We start from the raw sequence: 23,782 nt of genomic DNA, 5'->3' as shown, positions 1-23,782 counted from the left end.
ATGACGCGAGAAGTCATGCCATAAACATGGCGATGAACGCAAATATCGTGTTGATTTACAGACATATTCATTATTATTATATTTTACCCCTGTCCTGTACTAAATAAAAAAATGATTGGGTTTCCTGGTGTGTCCACACATAATGTGCCATGTTTCTTTTAAAACTCTTCCTCTTTGCTTGTTGTAATGTCTGCCAACATCCTTTTTTTTTTTTTTTTTTTTTTAATTTAATTTTATTTTATTCACGTGACTCTAGGTGTGGAAAAAGGTCTTTCCATTGCAGTTTTGTGTGATATACCATTTGCGCTAGGTTAAAAAAAAAACACCTCTTGCCAGCGTGAAAACTTTCAATTGATAGACGACAGTTTTTGCGCAATTGTCGTTTTTTCATTAGGTACATTTTTTATGTGCAAGTTATCTTCGTGTAATTTGAGGGTCAATAGAAAAGCGACTAATGTGATGAACATAATACGAATATGAAAAACTGGGAGTGGGGAGATGCAGATTATGTTTGTTTATAAGAAATTTCATGTGGTTTTTTGGGGTGACATGACAAGATATATAAAGACTGAAACTGCACCAACATCACAATTTTGCACCAGCTTCACCTGAGTACAGTCCACCATCAAATGCAAAATCTAAAAACTGGAAGAGTTTGGATTTTATAAGATCAAAGGAAAGTTGAACAAAATGAGAAAAACATCAGTGCCTGGCATCGGTGAAATGTCCATTTATTTGTTGTTGGCAATGCTGATATTGGCTGATGCTGTTCAGTCAGTATATCTGTGCATCTCTGCTAGCAAGTGTGATAAATACAAGTACAATTTACACACACATACACAGGCTTGAGAGAAACAATATCCTGCTTTGCCTCATTTTGCCTGGTACGCAAGATAGTCATTGTCACTGGCTGTGTTCCACGACAACTCAGATATTTAAAATTCAGTCCATGCAGTTACACAGTTCCCACTGTATAATAATACATTCCATACCTTCTGTGGCTGCCCATTTGTTTTTCACGCAGACCCAAATGCTGCTGGAATAGACACTTGTCACTTCATGATTAGACTTTAGTTGAGTTTAGATTTATATTATTTTGCTAAACCCACTTTTATTAGTCTTTGGTACATTTATTTATGTATTTGGACCCCAAGGGCATGATTTACTCAGATTACAAATAACGGGTGCAAATGTGCTTGCTTGCGCTAAAGAATGCATGTGCTATTGATTTGTGTGTCACGGGTGATCAACTAAGGTTGCCTGCGCAAATAACAGGCACAAAGGCTAGGAGACTGCCCTATTTAAATGAGGATTTTGCGTGCACTACTGGTTGTTATGGAGACAGTACGCGGTTGTAAAAACTGCTATGGGATACCCCAGTACTCATGAATACATCGTTGTTCTTTTTCCACACTGAGGGGTGAATAGGTATTTCTCTGTTGTTGTTTATCAAAACCCTCCACATCAGTGGTTATATAGCTGGTTCAGGAGTCCAGTCACAACACAGTGTACAGCACTTTTTTTGTGAGAGTGTGTGTGCGTGTGGCGCTAGAGCCCATCCTGTTTGGTCTCCCCTGCGAGAGACAGAGAGAGAGAGATGCCTCTCAGAAGTCGAGTCCTGGCCTAAAGTGTATGTGTGTCTTGGGGGTGGGGGGTGGGGGGGGTCAGCGGCATATGTGTCAATTTTTTTTTTTTTTTTTCTTCCGTCATTCCAAAAATGTTGACGAGAGCAGAACAGATTGGTTCTCTACGTGCCTTTGGTTGTTCCTATGCCGCTTTCTCGCCACAACAACTGCAGCCAGTTTTGTGTGAAGCTGTGCCAGTTAAAACCTGCCTTTCAGACGCGCTAAATATAGATGCAAAATCAGCCACCCCAATCAGTTTCAGGTTTGGTAAATAATATTGCGCATGTTAAATAAATATTTGCATCTACTCCTCCCAATAATTTTGCGCGTTCTGGCAGAAATGCACATATTGTATGTTCATCAAGGCAAACACGCTAAATGGGTTGCGCGAGCTATTTTGCCCGTTTGAGAGACGCAACCCTCAGTACATCCTGTTAGTAGATAAGCCTCAATGGGTTTTTGTGTGCACAGTCAAGTTCGCGCACATTTTTACATGTGCAAACCTTTGGTAAATCATGCCCTAATAGTTCATACAGTTTGAATTTGAACCCTCCAGGTGCTGCAAAGCTATCTTTATATTCATTCCGGCAAAAATCGAGTGGATTTTTACGACCTGTTTCAATTCCTGCTTAAGTTGTTCCATTTTATAACTAGTTACATCATGACATTCACAAAAATAAGGTCAAGACTTCTGACGAATATTTCTCAGAGTACGACATAATTGTTTGTCAACAGCAGTTGTAGTAAAAACTGAAAATATGTCCAAACTTTGAGCTGAGTACCTAAAATGTTCAGTTGTTGGTTGTATTAATGAACACAAGTGGCTGAACAGGACAGAAAGCATGGTCAACAACCTGGAGGGGGTGGGGCATGAAGTTGCTCATTTGGATTTAAAGGGCTAGCGCTTAAAATTACCTCTCATGTCATTAGACAGAAATAGGGTTGACGGTGGACCTGTGGAGTTGAATTAATGAAGAATTCAGACCCAAGTATAGCATTTACAGTTTATGTAGACCACAGGGAAATGTTTTAAAATACATAATTTCATTTAAAAAAGCAAAGTATCACTCCTTTAACTCCCTTTACCATATAGACACTTGTCATTAATAGAAGGGGTGCAGAGAGCCTTGTACATGTGGACTGATAGCTCTGTATGTAATGCTGTATGTAATCTACTATGCGTGAGACCAGGGTTAGAATCCCAGCAATAAAACTTATCTTTTCAACATTTTACATGTTAAAATTGGGGGGCGGTGAAGGTGCCGGTAGGTAAATCCGCCACTGATTACATGTTATGTTTCAGTTATAAGTTGTATCACATCATAACAAAATGTGGGTGGAGTGATTTATTACATAATGTGTTACACATATACACTCTCACTTCAAGTCTACATCTGTATCAGGAGCTTCATCATCAGTCAGGTTTTTTGATATGGTAAATCCCTCTGGAGACTGTGAGGACTGTAGCATACAGGAGTATAGAAATATAAGCAGGGTAGGTGCCTCAGTATATTTGCAGAAAAAAAGGGGTCTGTAAAATCAGATTAACTTGGTACTGGTGCAGAATTTAAAACAGGTGATATCAGGTCTTGTCTTTTTTTTCTGACTCCGGCAGCAGCTGTCTGTAATAGCTGTAATTGATTTATTGACTGTTCAGAGACACCTGTCAGCAGTGCACTGCAGTAGTCCATCTGCCTGTATTAAATTAATGCACAACCTTCTGAGCAACTGAAGTAGAAGGTGTGTGATGGTTGTTATACTGTTTCATTGCGATGATATTAATGAGGGGCTTGTCTGGATAATGTTGAACTGGAAATTATATAAGAGGGGAGTAAGAGGCCAGGAACAAAGTGGAATCTGTAATAATGCAGAAACACATTTAAAGATGGCAAAAAGAAGGGCTACAGTATTTGGTAATATTTAAGAACAATACAGTAAGTTGAATTGGTTCTGTGGTAGCATCAATGTGGTAATAACCTGACAATAATGAGGTAATACACATTATATCGGTAATGTATCTAGGCCTGTCACAATTATTACGGAATTATCATGATAGGCTCCAGTACCCCCGCGACTGTCTGGAGGATAAAGTGGTTCAGAAGGTGACTGAATGAAGGAAAAAATATTTGAAATAATCATGATCATTTTATGTAATTCTGTTTAAAAACAGTTGATGAAACTACCTTAAATTACTTACACTGATCAGCCATAACATTCTGACCACTGACAGGAAATTGGTATTAATTTTGATGATGTCATTCCAATGGGACCTGACAGTGGGTGGGATATATTAGGCAGCAAGTGAACATTTAGTCCTTGGAGTTGATGAGTTAGACAGCAAAGTGAGCAAGAGTAGGGATTTGAGCAACTTTTACAAAGGAGAAATTGTGATAGTCAAATCGAGTCAGAGCATCTCCAGATCTTGTTGGACTTTCCCAGAGAGGTTTGTACTTATCAAAAGTGGCCTAGAGAACATCAACCAGTCGGGCATCTGTGGGACCATACCATTATGACCACCTGTCTAATATTGTGTAGGTTCCCCTTTTTACACAAAAACTGCTGTGAGCTGAGGCCTGGACTCCACCAGACCTCTGAAGTTGTGTGTGGTATCTGGATCAAGACCATTAGCAGCAGATCCCTGAAGGCCAGTAAGTAGAGTGGTGGAGCCTCTGTGGATCAGATTCATCTGCCCAACACCCCCTACAGACGCCCAATAGAATGTCCTTCCTTAGTTCATTTTTGGTCAGTACAAACCACTGCAGACCAGAAACAACCAACAACACCAGCAGTTGGAGATGCTCTGACCCAGTCATCACCGTTACACTATTGACCGTGTCAAAGTTACACAATTTGTTATGTTGATCCTTTTGCTGCTTCCAACACATCATCTTTGTGGGCTAAATGTTAACTTCCGTCCTAATATATCAGGTGATTGGTTGTACTGAAATAATCAATGTTATTTCCACTTGTCCTTTCAGTGGACACAATGTTGTGGCTGATAGGTGTATTTCAGTAACATTTCCACATCAGTTACTGTTTGTTAACGGGCTCCTTTTTAATGATTTCTTGCTTTGCCTTATTCTTTTTCTGATATGAACATAATAGAGAACAAACATTGTATTGGTTTATTTAGCTTTTGTACTGTCATTGATTTTCAGTAATCAAGACTTTGTATAACAAGTCATGTCATATCTGAGCTGTTTTAATTAAGAAAAGACAAACAAAAACATCATTAATTTAATATTGATGAATACTGTCATTAAATGAAATTATCATTCAGACGGTGTGACTCGTGGTAATGGTGGCAATTCATCTAAATGGACATTAATGTTGTTAATTATTTCAAGTTTCAGTATTGGGACAGCCCCAATTTCAGGTTTATACCTTCAAAATTATCATGGAAATTAAGCAACCAGGCATAATTTTTTTGTGGTCATGACTAGAAGATTCCACAAGTCCAAGCATTAAAATGTGTCCAGTATTACATTAGAACAAAAAGGCGAGATGAATGTCCGCATTATGATATGAAAAAGACAAATTCAGAAAGATTTTTGTGTATTTTTGAAGTTACACTTGAAACTGTAAAAGGTAGAGGGATTGGCAATGACTTAATGTTTTAGAAACTAAACTGAATGCTGTATTAATGGCAGATCCTGTCAACCATCACTATAAGCCACAGAGTAAGTAAAGAATTAAGTTGGACATACATTGAGTATTTTTTTTACCTGCACCATATAGTAAGTAAACTTCATTATCTGTATTAAATCTGAGTTTTAAACCCACAGACAGATGATAAATTAAAGCTATAAGAGAGAGAAATCAGGTCTGACAGAATCTGAAGAGCACAACAAAAGCTGTCTGTTAGATTTGAACTTCCTTACCTCTCTAAAAACACCTGCAATAATTGGATTAATTTTATGCAATTTCATTCAGCTGTTTTTATTGTCAGCTATTTGATAGAAATAAAATTATAGCACTGTCCTCACAACAAGAAGGTTTGGGTTCGATTCCAACCATTCTGTATGGAGTTGGCATGTTCTCCTTGTGTCTGCGTGGGTTCTCTCAGGTTCTCTGGCTTCCTCCCATCATCCAAAGACATGCACTAATAAGTTAATTGGTTAACCTGAATCACCCATAGGTATGAATTGTTCATCTCTATATGTCAGCCCTGCAGTGAACTGGTGACATGTCCAGGATGTACCCTGCCTTCGCCCCAAACGTAGCTGAGATAGGCTCCACCCCCCTCTCAAGGATAAAGCGGTTCAGAAGATGAATGAATGAATGAATCCATCATTTTACCAAAATGTCAAAAAATGGGGAAGAGCTGTTTCCCAAAACTCATGACAACACAAAGATATTCAGGTTACTGTCAGAAAGGACAAAATGAATCAGCAAATACGTCAAATTTAAGAAGTTGCATTGGGAAAAATGTAACTGTTTTTCTTAAAAATAACCTCACACTGATTATCTGAATAGTTTTCACACCATTTGAATTGCAATATGCTGAAACATAAATATGGAATATTTCCCATTTGGTAGCAGTAACATTGATGCACTGAGGCTTTAATAATTTGGTTCAAATCTAACTTTTTAAGCATTGGTAATAAGTCCAGTCCTTGTCTAAACAGATTCGCTGGAAGTACATGATTGTGGATGAAGGTCACCGTATGAAGAACCACCACTGTAAACTGACCCAGGTGTTGAATACCCACTATGTGGCCCCCCGCCGTATCCTCCTGACAGGAACCCCTCTGCAGAATAAGCTGCCAGAGCTGTGGGCCCTGCTCAACTTCCTCCTGCCCACCATCTTCAAGAGTTGTAGCACCTTTGAGCAGTGGTTCAACGCACCGTTCGCCATGACAGGAGAGAGGGTATGTCTGGGAGGATGAGCTCGAAGTCCCACTTCTGGGTTTCAGTGGTAGTCGGTGTAATAATTAGTAGGTTTATTTTTCATTACCTTATATATCCTTAGGTTGTCTCATCATATTAATAATTAGCAAAGAAAATGCTGCAAAAAAGTGAAATTACAAAAATAGGTTTTTCCACTAGATCATTCCAGGGCAAGAAAAATCAGTAACAAGTAACAAAAATGGTCATAAAAGACTGGTTTGAGAGAAGACAGGAGTTATTTTATGGAGTTATTTTATGGTATCTCTTTAAGTTGTAAAATAATTCTCATCTAGCATAATTAATACAGTGGAAATATTTCAAGTGACAAGGAACATAATAGTGTGCACGTGCATCTGTGTTGTGGACTGTATTTCCATTTATACTGGTACAGAGCATTAAATTTTTATTGCAGTCAACAGCAAATGATCTAATGTTATTTACTGCTACTAAACCTAATGTAAGAGGAGCCCTCTCCTAACTGTGTGCATCCTACTTACTAACACTTATAACTTGAGAACACAACTTATAGCATTTTATTTGGAAAACTGGATGTAGAATAAGCCTTAAACTGTTCATAATGGGTTTTTAAAAGACTCATCAAGTGCTAATTTTACAATACTCTTAATTGTGTTAAGCATTGTAAATTTGCCTAAATTGAATTTTAAGGTCATATCAAAAATCATAAAGATGTCAGTTTTCAACAGTAGTCTGGGTTGTATTTCATGTATTTGTATTTTCTGGCTTATTCAGGTCGACCTCAATGAGGAAGAGACTATCCTGATCATTCGTCGTTTGCATAAGGTGCTCCGCCCATTCCTGTTGCGCCGCCTGAAGAAAGAGGTGGAGTCTCAGCTCCCAGAGAAGGTAAGATCAAAGCCACTCAAGAACAACACAGTCCATTGAACAGTCATTTTCTGTTTCAATGTCACATGGTTTTTCCGCTGTCTTGCCTCTTTACCAGACCAGCAGGTCCCATTCGTTCCTCTGGGACAAAGGAATGTCATTGCTACCAGTTCTAGTGCTGTCTTCACATACTGTCGGGAAGATGATCCTTTCAGTAGTCAGTTCAAAATTACCAGTGCGTTGTGTTCAAATGCTTTTGTTGTTGTTGCGAAATTAAAAATGTCTGACACACAATTTATGGTGACATGCTACATGGATAAAAGAGTTTTAGATGTGTTAATTCATCTGCTACAGCAGATTTTATTTATTAATTTTGTCCGCTTTTTTTGCACTTTGTATATACAATAAATGTCGAAATCATCAGCTAACAGCAGCAAAACGTTAATAAAAGCATTGTCTATCATTGGCCATCAATCGCTTGTTACTCTCTGCCATGTGGAAAAGGTCAAAGGTTATCTTTGTCTCGTGGATCAAGATTTTTTCCCAGTTCTCCCGTGGAAAATTGGTGCGTTCATGTGCATGTAACTATATGGTAACTTGTATTTACCATAATTCCCACAGCACGTGAAGGCAGGATTAATCACTGAAGTAGATCAGGGGTGGCCAGCCATTATCCTGCATGTTTTAGATGTATCCCTCTTCCAACATGCCTGATTCAAATGATAAGCTTATCATCAAGCTCTGCAGAAGCCTGATAATGACTGTCAGGTGTGCTGGAAGAGGGGTTATTCCGTGCCAAATCACCAGATTTTAGAGAAAGTTCAGGAGCCTTCCTTTGATTTCACACGGAATTACCCAGAGGGAAACATCTAAAACATGCAGGATAGGCAGGGCTGGCCACCCCTGAAGTAGATAGTGCATCATTTTACACAGTTTACACAGTATTTACTAAACATTCTGCCATTAAGGGTGTATTCACACCTGAAAAGTCCTTTGGTCCGCTTATTTGATTCAGATCAAATGCGGACTTTATTTTTTCATTTGAGTCGGATCCAATTCACATTGCACTTTTTGCTAGTGGACCAAAATGCATGAACAAAAGCACGCATGTGACGAACTGTGCTGGCATTGGACAGAAAAGTTGGGGGCGGGGTGAATCAGAGATGGCCGGTGTTGATGAAAATAGACGTGGTGCTCCTACATACGTTATCATTTTCGAAATATAAATTGTATTTTTACAGACACAAATTTACGAAAATAACGTTAACACTCAAGAAAAGCTCAGTCGGAGCCAGTTTCACAATACGGGCATCTGACCAAATGTCAATGGCACATTCAATCTCCTCATTGCTCCACGTCTGTCCACAGCTCATAGCTGCTGCTATTAGCTCTGACCACCCGTAAACCTCGGCTACATCCAGTGGCTACGGTGGCTCGTCAAGCATAAAAAGGCGCAAGATTCCTTGGTTTGGTTCGGTTCGAGGTCGGTTCTATTCACACCAGAAGTGAACCGGCCCAGAGTCCATTTGGAAGCGGACCGAGACCACCTCTTCTGGTGGTCTCGGTCCACTTGTTTGGTTCGAATCAGAGTTGGCATGCTTGTATTCACACCCCAAAAAAAGTCCGGACTTTCTGGGGAAATGAACTCTGGTCCGTTTTAAATGGACCAAACGTAGTAGGTGTGAATACACCCTAAGATGGTATTTCTTAAACTCAGATTCAAAGTAACTTGACATTGTTTTAGACCTGTTTCTGTCTTAGCAACCATTTCTCACCATTGACTGGGGCTACGGCTCTCTATACCATTAAACATTTAGTGCAGAATGTTGTTATGGAGAACCTTTGGTATAATGATGGATATGTGTCTGCACTGTATGTTTTGCAGTGCAGATAATAAAGTGTTTGGATAAACTGGTATATTCCAAGTCAAGTTTTAAGTTAAGAGGTACAGTCACCTAAAAGAAAGAGCGGAAACCTGGTGGAAGAAGTTAAAAATGAATAGAACTAACACTGCGTGATGGTAAAATGCATCCTTTTGTATTTGAGACTGGTTATGAGACTTCTTTGTTACATCGCTGTAGGCTTTAGGAGGATGTTAATGGACAGTTTCATACTCTCTTCATTTTGTAGATTAAAGAGTCATTCCAGACAGTTATCAGTTAATTGTGGGGCTCAAATTTAGTAGCTAATGGCACAGTTTTTACCTCCTTTAAAGCACATCAATCAAGCTATAGTCTCAAACTGCTGATATGTCTCCACCTCCAGGTGTTAATTAAGAGCTGTGATATAGCCACAGCGTCGGAGGAGTGCACTTCTCTGAAAAAAACAGCTGTAAAACCAGCTGCTAAGGATCATGGATCCTCCATAGCCCAGGTGTAAATGAATTCATTAACAAGAGGAGAGACAAATGCTTTGATGTCACGTAACTGTTGCCTTATATGGATGGTGTAGAGCTGTAATAAAAATGGATCATACTGCTATATGTGAAAATGCAATAAAAATAAATAAAAACATGTCATATCTTTACTGTAAAGCCAGACATGGTCCCGACAAGAGTAATTGCAGTTAATCTAAATGAATACAGAAACAAAAAGTTACAGTGTAAAACACAAAACTAAATGAAAACTACAGTGAACAAAGCTACAGGTAAGATCATGTTTTCATTTTCCTTTATGCAGCTTTAATCTTGTTCCTTGCCTTTCACATCTTCATTTAAAACTCTTTTGGTGTGTCTCATATGTGTGTGTGTGTGTGTGTGTATATATACATATATATATATATATATATATATATATATATATATATATATACATACATACATACATACATACAGGGTGGGGAAGCAAAATTTACAATGAACATTTAGTTGTTTTTTCTCAGCAGGCACTACGTCAATTGTTTTGAAACCAAACATATATTGATGTCATAATCATACCTAACACTATTATCCATACCTTTTCAGAAACTTTTGCCCATATGAGTAATCAGGAAAGCAAATGTCAAAGAGTGTGTGATTTGCTGAATGCACTCGTCACACCAAAGGAGATTTCAAAAATAGTTGGAGTGTCCATAAAGACTGTTTATAATGGAAAGAAGAGAATGACTATGAGCAAAACTATTACGAGAAAGTCTGGAAGATACTATTAAAGAAGAATGGGAGAAGTTGTCATCCGAATATTTGAGGAACACTTGTGCAAGTTTCAGGAAGTGTGTGAAGGCAGTTATTGAGAAAGAAGGAGGACACATAGAATAAAAACATTTTCTATTATGTAAATTTTCTTGTGGCAAATAAATTGTCATGACTTTCAATAAACTGATTGGTCATACACTGTCTTTCAATCCCTGCCTCAAATATTGTAAATTTTGCTTCCCCACCCTGTATATATATATATATATATATATATATACATATATATATATATATATTAGGGCTCAGCAAGTTAACGCGTTATTACCGCGTTAACACATTCATTGAATAACGCCGACAGTTTTTTTAATCTCCTGTTAATGCTGTTCTGCCTTTCAAGCAAGTCTTAGTTAATTTATACATACAGACTCTTATTTTGAAACTCATGCTTTTATTTTGGCGCTCCACACGCACCAAGCGCCGGTGCTGTGTGTACAGGGTGAGAGGAGAAAGCGAACTTTCCAAGTAACGCCTAATCAAACTTTGTGTAACTCCTGCAGAAGCAAGACCTGTATGTATCAATCATTCTGTTGTTTACTAAATAATTTCACATGCAAATGTGCCATTAGAAACATGTTTATGACGTTATTTTGGATGTGTTTATTACAGTGTGTTATTAACATGTTTAAGCTAATTCGTTTATGCTAGCAGTCGGAGATGAGTTGCTAATTCTTTATGTAGGCTCATGTTAAGTTTATGTAAATTCATTGGTTGTGTTTAGGTATAATATGCCAGCCTTTGAACTAACCTTTACTTATTTACAATGTGATTGTTGTATTAGCAGTCAATTCAAGTTTATAATAATTACATCTATGCATTCTCCGTGAATATGCATATCATTAATAGACATAACTAATTGATTTATTTTGTTTTTATTTTATAGTTTCACTTTGTCTGCTTGATTTTAACAACTGAACAAAACATATCATTGGAGTTGTTAGTATTAGTACTTATTAGTGGGCTTAAGACTCCTGTCAGTCTCTCACAAGTGGAAATAAAATGGTGGGGACATAAACATGGAGAAAAGTACCGGTCTTTTACATGGACATTTTCATTTTAAACGTCTTCAGATGGTGGTGTTGAGAGGGCCAAAGTTGTTTGGAAGCACTGCAATGTGGAATTATTTTTATCACCAGAGTACTTCAAGTCTGAAATATCACTTAAAGGCAAAACACACTGTTGATGCCGGCAACCCCCCCCCCCCCCCCCCCCATAACTATGCGATTAATCGTGATTAATCACAGAAATCCACGCGATTAATTGCGATGAAAAATTTTAATCGCTGCCCAGCACTAATATACAGGGTGTCCCATAAGTCTCCATACATAGGAAAAATAAACGTTTCTTGACATAAACCATTTTTAGTTATATAATATGCTCTATATGACTGCCATTTTGTCGGGAACACATTTCAATGCGTGTCCTCCACTGCTGAAGAACTATAAAGAAGAAATATAAAGAAATACATGTTAGAACCATATATGTATGGAATGTATTATGTCTCCTATGTATGGAGACTTATGGGACACCGGGTATATAGAGAGAGAGTTGGGCCATACAACTACATAAAATTTGTTATTGCAATATGGCATGTATTTATGTAGAATTTGTTCACTGTCAGTTAAAAGCTGATTTTTTTTCTGTATTTTCAGCTTGTAAAAGAAGTCAGATTGCATTCATTTTTAAAAAAATTAATTTTATGTTTTGTTTTTTTTTAATAAAGAAAATGGGCAAAATAAGCACAAAATTACCAAATCAGAGGTGTGTCTTTGTCTTGATAAGTTTTGTCTAGTTGCATTTTTGTGTCATTTTCATTTTGTTGACCTCATTTTTGTCTGAAAAACTTCCGCCTTAATAGTTGTAGTTTTCATCTCATTACATCTTCCTTGTCATGTTGGATCTTTGGTGTTGTCTCCTTGTGCCTTTTTCCTATCTTGTTTTACATCTTTTTGGTCTTGCTTTTGCCATCTCATATCTCTGTCATTTGGTGTAATTATGCCATTTTTGTTTTGTTGCATCTTTTAGAAATAATCAAAACCACAAATAACTGTCTGCCCTCTACAACTTTCTGAAAAGATTCTTACTGATAGCAACTGATATGAATGTTTTTATCATTCTAGCATGTGACCAAATCACCTTGTGCTATTATGATGGTTTTTCCACAACTTCACCGGTTGTATTGTCACTTTTGATTTTACTAGTTCAAAAAATGCTACAAGAATAACATTTTCAATCAAGGACTTTTAGTAAATATCTGTTTTGTCCATCATATTTAGTGTCATGTGTTGAAGAAAATCTCAAAACCTGGTTCAAAATTTGCTGCAATGAGTGTAGCTTTATTTAGTGTTTCGGAGCACGGTGAGAGTACAGATTCAGACAGAGTCAAGGGAAAGGGGAGGGGGTTGCACTCCAGGAAGGGGGCAAGGATTCCCACCCAGGGGGAGGGAGGGTAAGTCTCTCAGACCTGGTGGAGGTATCTTAACATATTATCAAAACATCAGTGGTTAATGCTAAACAGGTTAACTCGGCAGGGAACAACATACCAAAAGGGTGCCTTCTGTGCTGTCAGACCAGGACACATTTTCTTCTTCACATGCATTCAGCCTTTTTTAGCCTCTAAACCAGGGGTCACCAATCCTGGTCCTCGAGGGCTACTATCCCTATTACTATTTTCTGTAAACTTGATTTGATTCTGATTTGAATTGATAAAGCACTTTGTGACTCTGTCTGTGAAAAGTGCTCTATAAGTAAAATTTACTTACTTACTTACTTACCCTGCATGTTTTAGATGTATCCCTCTCCCAGCACACCTGACGGTCATTATCGGGCTTCTGCAGAGCCTGATGATAGGCCTATCATTTGAATCAGGTGGGTTGGAAGAGGGATACATCTAAAACATGCAGGATAGTAGCCCTCGAGGACCAGGGTTGGTGACCCCTGCTCTAAACCAAGGCTGTCCTCATAATACCTGAAAAACCAAACTAAATACAAAACTCAGTTCAAACTAGTAAATTCCTCAAAATAAAAGTAAACAAAAACTATTTTTGGTCTAGTAAAATGATCCAAAACTAAACAAAAAAAGTCAGTAATAATAAGACGTTAATACTTTGAACCTACACTGAGTGGATAACACCAGCCCAACATGCTCTGTCAAACTGGTTTTGAAGAAAAGGTGACTCATGCTGCCTTTACTGCAGCCACACAAACTGGTCTCAGTCGTCGACTCACTCTGTTTTTTTTCCATTATTTTATATTGTTGTTATATCCTACAGGTGGAGTATGTCATCAAATGCGACATGTCAGCCATCCAGAAGGTTTTGTATCGTCATATGCAGAAAGGCATCCTCCTCACTGACGGCTCAGAGAAAGACAAGAAGGTAAACTCACCAGGACCCTTGGGTTTCACTTATCCATGTGTGACATATAGAACTGTGTGGCTCTGACAGCCACACTGTTAACTGGGGTGTCATGGTACATGGTACAGTGCTGTCGGTATAGGCATGATAAATATGACAAATGCATTTGTATGGTCATTCACACGGATCCAGACATTCTACAGCTTTTTGGGCAAATGTAACAACATTCCAATCCAGCATCTGATGGTTAAATCACCATTGCTGCAGAAGTCACTACCACTTTATGCCAGGTAAACACAGATGAGACAGGTCAGGTTGTATAACAGCTCACTCACTGAGTCAGACTTTCAGAGTGTAGTTTACTTAAGTTTTTCTCAATCACTATGGTACATTTCTCAGATCAGAACTGAAATTCTCAAAACTACTTGTTCACTCTTCACATCATTGTGTCACTTGTGCACATCAAAAAAGCCGTTTCTCATTTCTTTGAACAAGTTGCAAATGCTTTAGTACATCCATGCAAATGTACAATTCTCTGCTGTTTCCTACATTATCATTTGCTTATGTCATATTGACTAAAATGTATTATAAAGGGTCTCTGTAAAATAGGCTCACCCCCCACAACATTTAGGCATTAGTTCATCGCACAAGTCTTTACATGCAAAATGAAATTGAATTGAACAAGTTTTCATAATATGTCAAGCGTATTTCTATACATTTCCATTAGACTATTTTTCTAAATCTGTCCTGAATTGGTAAATTGCTCCCAGGTGAACCTTGACTTTCTCTAATGAAGAGAAGATATTCATTGTGAAGTGGATGAGAATTTGTGGCTCAACAGTCAGGAACATCAGGAGGTGTAGGCAGACTGCACTGAAATTCCTACAGCACTGCATGGACAGTTTTCCCAAAGGAGATTGTCCTATGTTCACATTTCTACTTTTGTTTTTGGTTTTTTGGGGTTTTTTTTTCTTTGTGCTATGCAGTCTTTTCCTTTTTGCATCGCAATGACATGGTCTGTCAACAAATTACAGTACAAACAGTAAGAGCATAAATGTGAATCTTGTCCAGTCTCTTGCAATCAATCTCTGATACACACTAAGGTTTAACTAACAATTTACAATATTGTCATCAAAACTTTAGCCATAGTTGACATCAGAACATCCCTCCAGAGTACACTGTTACATTGACAACATGACTAAGCAATTTGAATGTCTTATCCATACATAATGACACAAGGACTTGTCATTCTGTTGTCACTGACATGTTTATTGGCACAGATGTTTACTTTTGAGAGATGAACTAAGAATTTTGCGCAAGAGACTGGCTTTTGCAGGTAATCCATGGTGTTTTGCTATTTGTACCAATTGTCTGGAGAAATACACTTACTGTTTTGCAAATTTCGAGGATGATTCAAGAAATGTACCAAAGCGACAGAGAAAAACTGTTGTAGAACTTAGTAGTACATCGGCTGTTAGGCCATGAACTAATGGGAAGATTCTGAATCCGTTCGAGTCTTTGTCTTCATTAGCAATTTCTTCAAACATCATATCTGATGTAACTACTCCTCAAATTCATTTAAAATTTTATATGTAGCTTCCATGTGACAATGTCTACAAAGTTTGTTCACAGTTTTGAGAAATTTTGATTTTAGAATTTTTGACGAATTTTTGAAATATCAAAAATGTGTCTCATAATGATCCATATTTTAATGGTTTATAACATGGGAGTTGTTGGAGATATCAATATAGTTACTATTGAGCACTGATAGGAAGTCATATATGGACTTACATTCAATGTGTTGAGTTCTCCAGTGAAAGTACCACCCACTTCTAATGGGAGATTGATCTCCTGCATCAAGACCACAGGACTCTAACATAGCGGCAGAACCTGACAACTTTGCAAATTCAAGTTGTTATTGATTCTACATAGAACATACCACTGAGATAAAGGGATACTAGTTGTATTTATTTATTTATTTTTTGTCAAGAGACAGCTCCTCCATAATTTTTGTTGACTTCATTTTACATTGCTTGACACTGCTGTTTTTTGTTTTTTGTTTTTTTGAAAATCATAATATTCCTTTTTATTCACTTTCTGCAAAGTAATAACAAATTTGATGACTTTTTACTTCACGTTTTGATTTTGAATAGAACGTATAGTTTAGCATGTATGGAAATAAAAGCTGTTATAAGGATTTTAAGCTCTCGTCACTTTTTGCTGCCGTTAATTTAACACAACTGTACATATTTCATTAGCTCAATGCATTTGCAATGGAGGGACTGATTTTAATGGACAGTTGCTCCAGTTTGTGTCATGTTGATTAAGTTGTACTCCTGACTGTATTTGGTGAATCAAACCAAGATGCCACATCATGGATACAGATGCTTCATTGTGCTGTGTAATGACTGAATTTAAATTTTCATTATTTTCATATTCTGACATCCAATGGCATAACAGGACATTTTTATTACTTATTTCGTTCAAGTTGTCCATTAGCTTTTATTTGTTTCTGCTGTGATTCTGCTACCATTCTGATTAGGATTTTTTGTTGCTGTAGCTGCATTTTCCTGTATTGTATTGTACTGTGACCTGTGACACAAAACCAGAGGTACATACCAAACTGTGATTTGTGTGTACCATGACATCCATACCATTCAACCTATGAAAAAATACTTTTGCCCTCAGGTGCATTTGCTTCCAAAAAGGTACCATCAAATTATGTTTATAGAGGTACAGTTATCTTGAGATATTTACCTCTAAAACTACATCTTGTCTTTTGGCCTCAGTTCACATTCAGTACACAATAAAAGTCAGTTTGAACTGAAAGACGTTTTGTAGAACAGCTAGTAGGTATTTAAGACTAATCCCAGCTTTCCCAAACAGTGTCAGAACTCAAATTGTGTCCTGAGGCTAATTTTTATTGGTCAACAACTGTTGGAGTAAAATACATAAGAGTAATATGAATTCAAGACAGAAGAAGAGTGTTCTCTGGAAGTATTTAATGTTATATTAAACGTAGATCTCAGTCAAACCGTGAGAAATGAAGAAGAGAAGAAAGGCTTTGGACATAGAAGATATGACAAGATGAAAATGAGAGAGAAGAGAAAAATGACGTGATAAAAAAACAGAAATTATGTACATGAGGATATCGACATAAAAGATAAAGAAAGGCAACAAGACAAAAATGACATGAAAGAAATTACAACAGAAAACACTGTATGACAACTGCAACTCATGATATAATTCTGTCTATTTGAATCCAGGGGAGATCAAACGTTTATCCTTTGGATTCTGAGCTGAAAACACTTGGGAACCATTGGTCTAATCAAAGATGTCTGTTGAAAAATTGCTGTTTTGACTCCACATTTAATTCATTAAATTTATCTGGTGATTTTCGTTAGGGAAAAGGAGGAGCGAAGACCCTGATGAACACCATCATGCAGCTAAAGAAGATCTGCAATCATCCATACATGTTCCAACACATTGAGGTGAGCAGCAGCACTCAAGGCCACATTTACTAACATTACTAACATTAGTCAGTGCAGACCCTCTGCGGCCTTCAAAACCTACAGTCAGGATTGTGTCAGCCATCATGACACAAGGTTTACTAACATTTGTCATAGTAGTTATACAATTCTTTAACACCAAAATCAGATTCACATTAGCACTATTAATCCCCAAGGGAAATACGTATGTCCCTCAGGTCAAGCCTAGACAGAAAAAACTGAAATTTAAACAAGCAGTTAATCATTTACAGAATAGTCAGTCTATTTTCAGTCTCCATCTTCAAATCAGTCTCCAGTCTAACTGCCACTGAGTGTCTCATTAAGCACCTATTTGATAGTTTCTTTGGGATTATGTTTTATGTCAGTGTCTGTAGACAAGCTGCAGAGCTGGACACTCCATGGTGCTTTCTTTTGGTACTCTCATGCTAATAATAATCTCAATCTTTGTTGCTCATGATTAGACTAGATTAGGTAGAACTTTATTGATCCTTTGAGCAGAGGAAGTATGTAAGTGAGTAATAGTAATATTAGTAAAAATAATAATAATAATGATAAGAAGAAGAAGAAAAAATAAGAAAATTAATTTGACAATGACAGCAAACAAACAGAGGACACTGGATACAATAAACAACACTGCACAAGTTAAAGTGCATAGTCCTGGTTGACCAATAGATATTTGTTCTACCTCAGTCTTGTGTTGTCATTGCATGTTACTGATTTCTACTGGTACGTGTCTGTCTTGGTTACTTAAATATCAGGTTTTTAGGATTACACACAGGCTACTTTGAGTGAACAGATTACATGTTGGTATATACTTAGGTTTGACACTTTTCCTCAGTGTTAGAACTTTTATTTCCTTTTCCAAGTTTTTTATTTTAACTTGTTGCTCATCCTCACAGTCATATTTACGACAGTGAATATGCTTTTGCTTTGAGTCATTTTCCTTGCAGATAAGTGAGCTACAACTTTCTACTGTAAGCTGTCTGCAGTTGGTACAAAGCCTATATAAAGAAGAGCTTTGTAAATTTAGAGAATTACTGCCCTGTAAAAAGACTGATAAGCAATTTGTTGGTAGTTTCATTTTTAATAACTTTGTCCACAATACTGCAACAGAAGACAGAAGAAATAGTGTCCTTCACATACACCAGTAAACATTGTCTGTTACAGGAATCTTTTGCTGAGCACTTGGGCTATCCGAATGGCATCATTAATGGGTACGTTGGACACTAAGTACATCTCTCATACTCCAATACTGAAATGTCACTGAACTGTACTACTGTCATTGAATAGCATTATTATTCACCATACATTGGGATCTTACCATTATTTTTGTCCAGGCCTGATCTTTATCGAGCCTCTGGGAAGTTTGAGCTTCTTGATCGCATCCTGCCAAAGCTCCAAGCCACGGGCCACAGAGTCCTGCTCTTCTGTCAAATGACCACTCTAATGACAATCATGGAGGACTACTTCAGCTACCGCAACTTTCAATACCTCCGTCTAGATGGTAAGCTCACTGGTGTGCCAGATTTTTAAAAAGAAGACTACTATCTTTTTTTGCAGTCAGGGAATGAATGAGATGGCATTGTCTCAGGTATGAATTATACATAGCAAATAACTTGATCTTGACCCTAGTAGTCTTTTCTTTTTTGACATTTAGTTTTTATTAGCTATTTGACATTTTGACATACAGAACTGACAATATTCACCAACAGCTAGCCCACAGCACACACACCTCCCCCCTCCCTCTCTCCCTCCCCCTTCCCACCTGTCCACACTTCTCCCTCTACACTGTCTAGCTTCAAGCTTTCCCCTATTTCTGACATATGGGACCTCATCAGGAAAGCCAAGCTATCCACATGCCAGCTCAACCCCCTGCCAACTGGTCTAGTCAAAGCTTCCAGAAACTACCTCACCCCTCTTATAACTGCCTTTGTTCATTCCTCTCTCACTCCTGGTCTTGTCCCTTCATCTCTCAAATCATCTTCTTCACTCACCCCCATACTCAAAAAACCTGGTGCCGGCCCAAACAACTTCAATAACCTTCGTCCTATCTCCAATCTACCTTTTCTCTTGAAAGTTCTTGAAAAAACAGTTGCATCTCAGGTCCATGCCCACCTCTCCGACAATAACCTTTATGAACAATTTCAGTCTGGTTTTCGCCCACTACACAGCACAGAAACATCTCTGTTAAAGATCACGAATGACCTCTTTATGGCTGCTGACTCTGCACTCCTTACAATACTCATTCTCCTTGATTTAACTGCAGCATTTGACACTATCTCCCACTCCATTCTCATCCGCAGACTAGACTCCATTGGCATCTCAGACACACCTCTCAACTGGTTCATCTCATACCTCTTTGGTCGCACTCAGTTCATTCAATTAAAAACATTTACATCCCACCCATCCCCTCTTTCCTTTGGTGTTCCCCAAGGCTCTGTTCTTGGGCCCTTTTTATTCATCATCTATCTCATCCCCCTTGGTCAGATATTTCATAAATTCAGTATTCATTTCCATTGTTATGCGGATGACACCCAGCTCTACCTATCCACCAAACCCAATTCCACCCTTCCACCCACTTACCTCTTTGACTGTCTGCAGGAAATCAGACCCTGGTTCTCCATCAACTTCCTCAAACTTAACAGTAACAAAACTGAAATTCTTCTCATTGGCACTAAATCCACCCTATCTAAAGTAAACGTCTTTTCCATTCAGATTTACAATTCCCCAGTTTCCCCCTCCCCCCAGGTTAAGAGTCTGGGTGTCATCCTTGATAACACTCTCTCATTCCAATCTCACATTAATAATATCACCCGCTTAGCTTATTTCCACTTGCGCAATATCTCCTGTCTCTGTCCATCCCTCTCACCCAACAATACTGCAGTTCTGGTCCATAGCCTAATCACATCCCACCTAGACAACTGCAACTCCCTTTTATTTGGTTTACCAGACAAATCCATTTATAAACTGCAACTGCTTCAAAACTCTGCCGCATGTATCATCACCAGAACCCCCTCCATGAGTCATAGAACACCTGTCCTGCAACAGCTCCACTGGCTTCCTGTTAAATTCCGCATCATGTATAAAATCCTACTTCTCACCTTCAAGGCCATAAACCACCTCGCCCCTCAGTACCTTGGTAACCTCCTCCACATAAACATTCTCACCCGCAGTCTTAGGTCATCTTCATCTGTCCAACTCACCATCCCACCTGCCCGCTTGACTGCCATGGGGTCCACTGCTTTCAGTCGCTCAGCCCCCCGCCTCTTGAATGCTCTCCCAGAACACAAAAAATTCAGTTACTGTCACCACCTTCAAATCCCAGCTTAAGACTTATTTATTCAGACAGTCCTACTCAGTTCCATAATTTCACTTTTATCTGCTGCCATTTTATGTACCTATGGGTTGTATATATGTATGTGTGTAATTTTAATTGTTTTATTTATTTTAACAACTTTGTACGGTGACCTTGAGTGTCCTGAAAGGCGCCTATAAATAAAATGTATTATTATTATTATTATTATTATTATTATTATTATTATTATTATCATTATTATTATTATTATTATTATTATTATTATTATTATCATTATTATCTTTTGTGTTATTTGCATCTTACTACGTCTTTTTGGCCAGTAACATTTTTAACATTTACATTATTTTTGTTTTATATTTTACTTTGTTTTCATATTTTCTGTCATTTTTGTCTTTTGTGTCACTAATGTCTTGCTTTTATGTTGTTTGTGCCTTGTTATGTTTTGTTATGTATTTACCTTGCTTTCTTCATTTTATGCTGTATGTTTTTTTGTCTTAAGTCTATCTTGTTGTTCACACACATTGTGTTTATTTTAATGTGATGTTGTGAACCCAGCACAAAATTGCAGAATTACATGTATATGGTTTTTGTATGCCTTTTATGTCTTTTTTTGTTTTGTCATTTACATTCATTCATTTCATGTTGTCTGCAGTGTTGTCTGTAGTTACTTAGTTACAACAACAGAAGAAACTGTTTCAGTGCTTGGAGAACAAACATTAAGGATTGGATTAGTAACAGTCTCCAGCTCAAAGCAGACTTTTCAGAGTAACCCTGAAAGGCTCTGCAGTCGAAACATATTGTGGTTGATGTTTTCAGGAACCACAAAGTCTGAGGACAGAGCCGCACTGCTGAAGAAGTTTAACGAGGAGGGATCTCAGTACTTCATCTTCCTGCTGAGCACCAGAGCTGGGGGTCTGGGCCTCAACCTGCAGGCCGCTGACACTGTCGTCATCTTCGACAGTGACTGGAACCCACACCAGGTTTGTCCATCTGTACATTGCATTTGTAAAACCTGGAGGGATAGGAACTTGAGCTCAGAGGATGAACATGAACTTACACACAGAGTTCACAGCTCTTTGGAGATGTCACTGAAAAGGAGAACAAATTAACTCTTTGATGAGGAACCATGGTTTTACTAAAATTACCGATTTTGTGTCTTGTCTTTGTTTTTTCTCCTCCTACTTCACAAGCAAAATTAATTTGGACAAAACAAAGCTATTTAATTGCACTGTTAATAATATTATATCAGAGTTCTGTTTCAGAAAACAGGTTTAGTTTTCTATCCGTTAGATGAGTATTTTAAAGGTCAGACGCAGGGCACTTTTTATTACATGACTATCAAAAGTGATATGTTTAATTCTTTTGTGTGATAGGAAATTAGATCTGTCTTACTGCTTGAACATGCCCAACGTTTGTCATTCTTTTCAAGTTTTCAACCTAGAGTACATTTTACACTGCACTGAAACATTCTGCTTATTTAATGTTTTGATTTTGATTTTGCACACTGGGGGGCAGTACTAACTTCACAGCAGAGTTTAGACAGAGTTTCCAGTTGATGTTCCGGTGGACCCAGCTGGTGCATATTGATTTAATTAGATGGTCAGTTAGTTGATTCTTTGCTTCAGGGTAGGAGATCACTGGTGTCTGTTCCCTGATCAGCATCTGTAAAGTTTGTGGAGGGGGTTAGAGACGTCATGGGTGTAGAGCGCAGTTTGTTTGATTATTTACTGATATCGTACTGTTTGAATTATTGATAGAAAATATGCTTTCTCTAATTTATCTGTTATCTGTTCACTAGATTATAAACCTGAAACATCCAGAAATTACTTATGAGGTGCAAAATAAATGTCATTTTATTGGATTTGAGTTGACAAAGTGTCCTCTCTGGTCTTCTAGGTCCTTTTCAAGTTTGGGCTGAATCAAACATCAAAAATTAACAGATTGAGCAGATCATCGCCTTGTGTTGCAGTGAGGACAAATTAGCTTATGAGACATAGAATTTTCTATTTGAACTTTAATGCCATCCATGGATAAAATTGCGGATTACTCTGCCCTGAACCTGCCTCACCCTTTGGCAGCCACTTAAAACAGCAAAGTCCTTCATTACTGTCAGTTTGTTTATTCACTATTATTTTCAGGTGATTATATATCAATGAAAATATGGTTATGGATATTATATTCCATTTCTGTAACTGGATCCTCCTAAATTCATGTAAATCTTACTTACTGAACCTTTTAAATGCACACTTTATATAGCATATATATACATAAAAGAAAAGTATATGTTTTCCATTGATAATAGCTTTTTCATTTACCATTCTCAGAGTAAAGATGCATAAACCTGATTGAATCAACTCAGATTAGCTTTTCTGAAACTGAAAACATTTTCATATTGAAAATCTGTGATTTTAATGTCTGATACAGAGCTTTACTTTTGAGCAGATGTTATTTCACAAAACTTTAAAAAGCATTCAAAAGCAGAAAGAATCTGCCAATGCCTAACCTGTTACCTCATTATTTTCCCAGCCTAAGTCACCCTGACCTCTCGACAAAATGCTTTTGTGTTTTTGTATCTGAATAATATTCCAAATCAAGGCAGCTCAAGTGTCTGTTGTTTCTCTTTGATGTTCTGACTCCAGGACCTTCAGGCTCAAGACCGGGCTCACCGCATAGGTCAGCAGAACGAGGTGCGTGTGCTTCGCCTCTGCAGCGTCAACAGTGTGGAGGAGAAGATTCTGGCAGCTGCCAAATACAAGCTGAATGTGGATCAGAAGGTTATCCAGGCTGGCATGTTTGACCAGAAGTCCTCTAGCCATGAGCGTCGGGCCTTCCTTCAGGCCATTTTAGAGCATGAGGAGCAGAATGAGGTAGGTTCAGAGTCTGGAAGCTCTGTTTGGACATTATTTATTTCTGATATAAAATCATCCTACAACTAAGGCAGATTTTTTTGTGCATCATCTGCAAGTTTTATACTAATGCAAGATTGAAAAATGCTGCCAAATGAATGTGTTTAAGCATGCTGATTTTATCAGATTACAGCAGACCCACACAGATAT

The 23,782-nt window shown here is 37.8% G+C and overlaps 1 protein-coding gene across 2 annotated transcripts in view; it reads left to right on the top strand.

Annotated features, from left to right (window-relative positions):
- The window catches only part of smarca2 (SWI/SNF related BAF chromatin remodeling complex subunit ATPase 2), a 109,364-nt gene that overhangs the window by 53,780 nt on the left and 31,802 nt on the right, over nt 1-23,782 (top strand). For both annotated transcript variants that reach the window (XM_030144541.1, XM_030144540.1), the window contains 8 exons: nt 6,254-6,496; nt 7,266-7,379; nt 13,818-13,922; nt 17,306-17,392; nt 18,578-18,624; nt 18,748-18,914; nt 21,543-21,706; nt 23,366-23,593. In XM_030144541.1, coding sequence (XP_030000401.1) covers nt 6,254-6,496; nt 7,266-7,379; nt 13,818-13,922; nt 17,306-17,392; nt 18,578-18,624; nt 18,748-18,914; nt 21,543-21,706; nt 23,366-23,593 — 1,155 coding nt within the window. The remainder of the gene's footprint in view (nt 1-6,253; nt 6,497-7,265; nt 7,380-13,817; nt 13,923-17,305; nt 17,393-18,577; nt 18,625-18,747; nt 18,915-21,542; nt 21,707-23,365; nt 23,594-23,782) is intronic.

This window comes from Sphaeramia orbicularis, chromosome 9 (assembly GCF_902148855.1).
Source record: "Sphaeramia orbicularis chromosome 9, fSphaOr1.1, whole genome shotgun sequence".
NCBI lineage: Eukaryota > Metazoa > Chordata > Actinopteri > Kurtiformes > Apogonidae > Sphaeramia > Sphaeramia orbicularis.
This window is presented reverse-complemented; position numbering and strand designations above follow the sequence as displayed.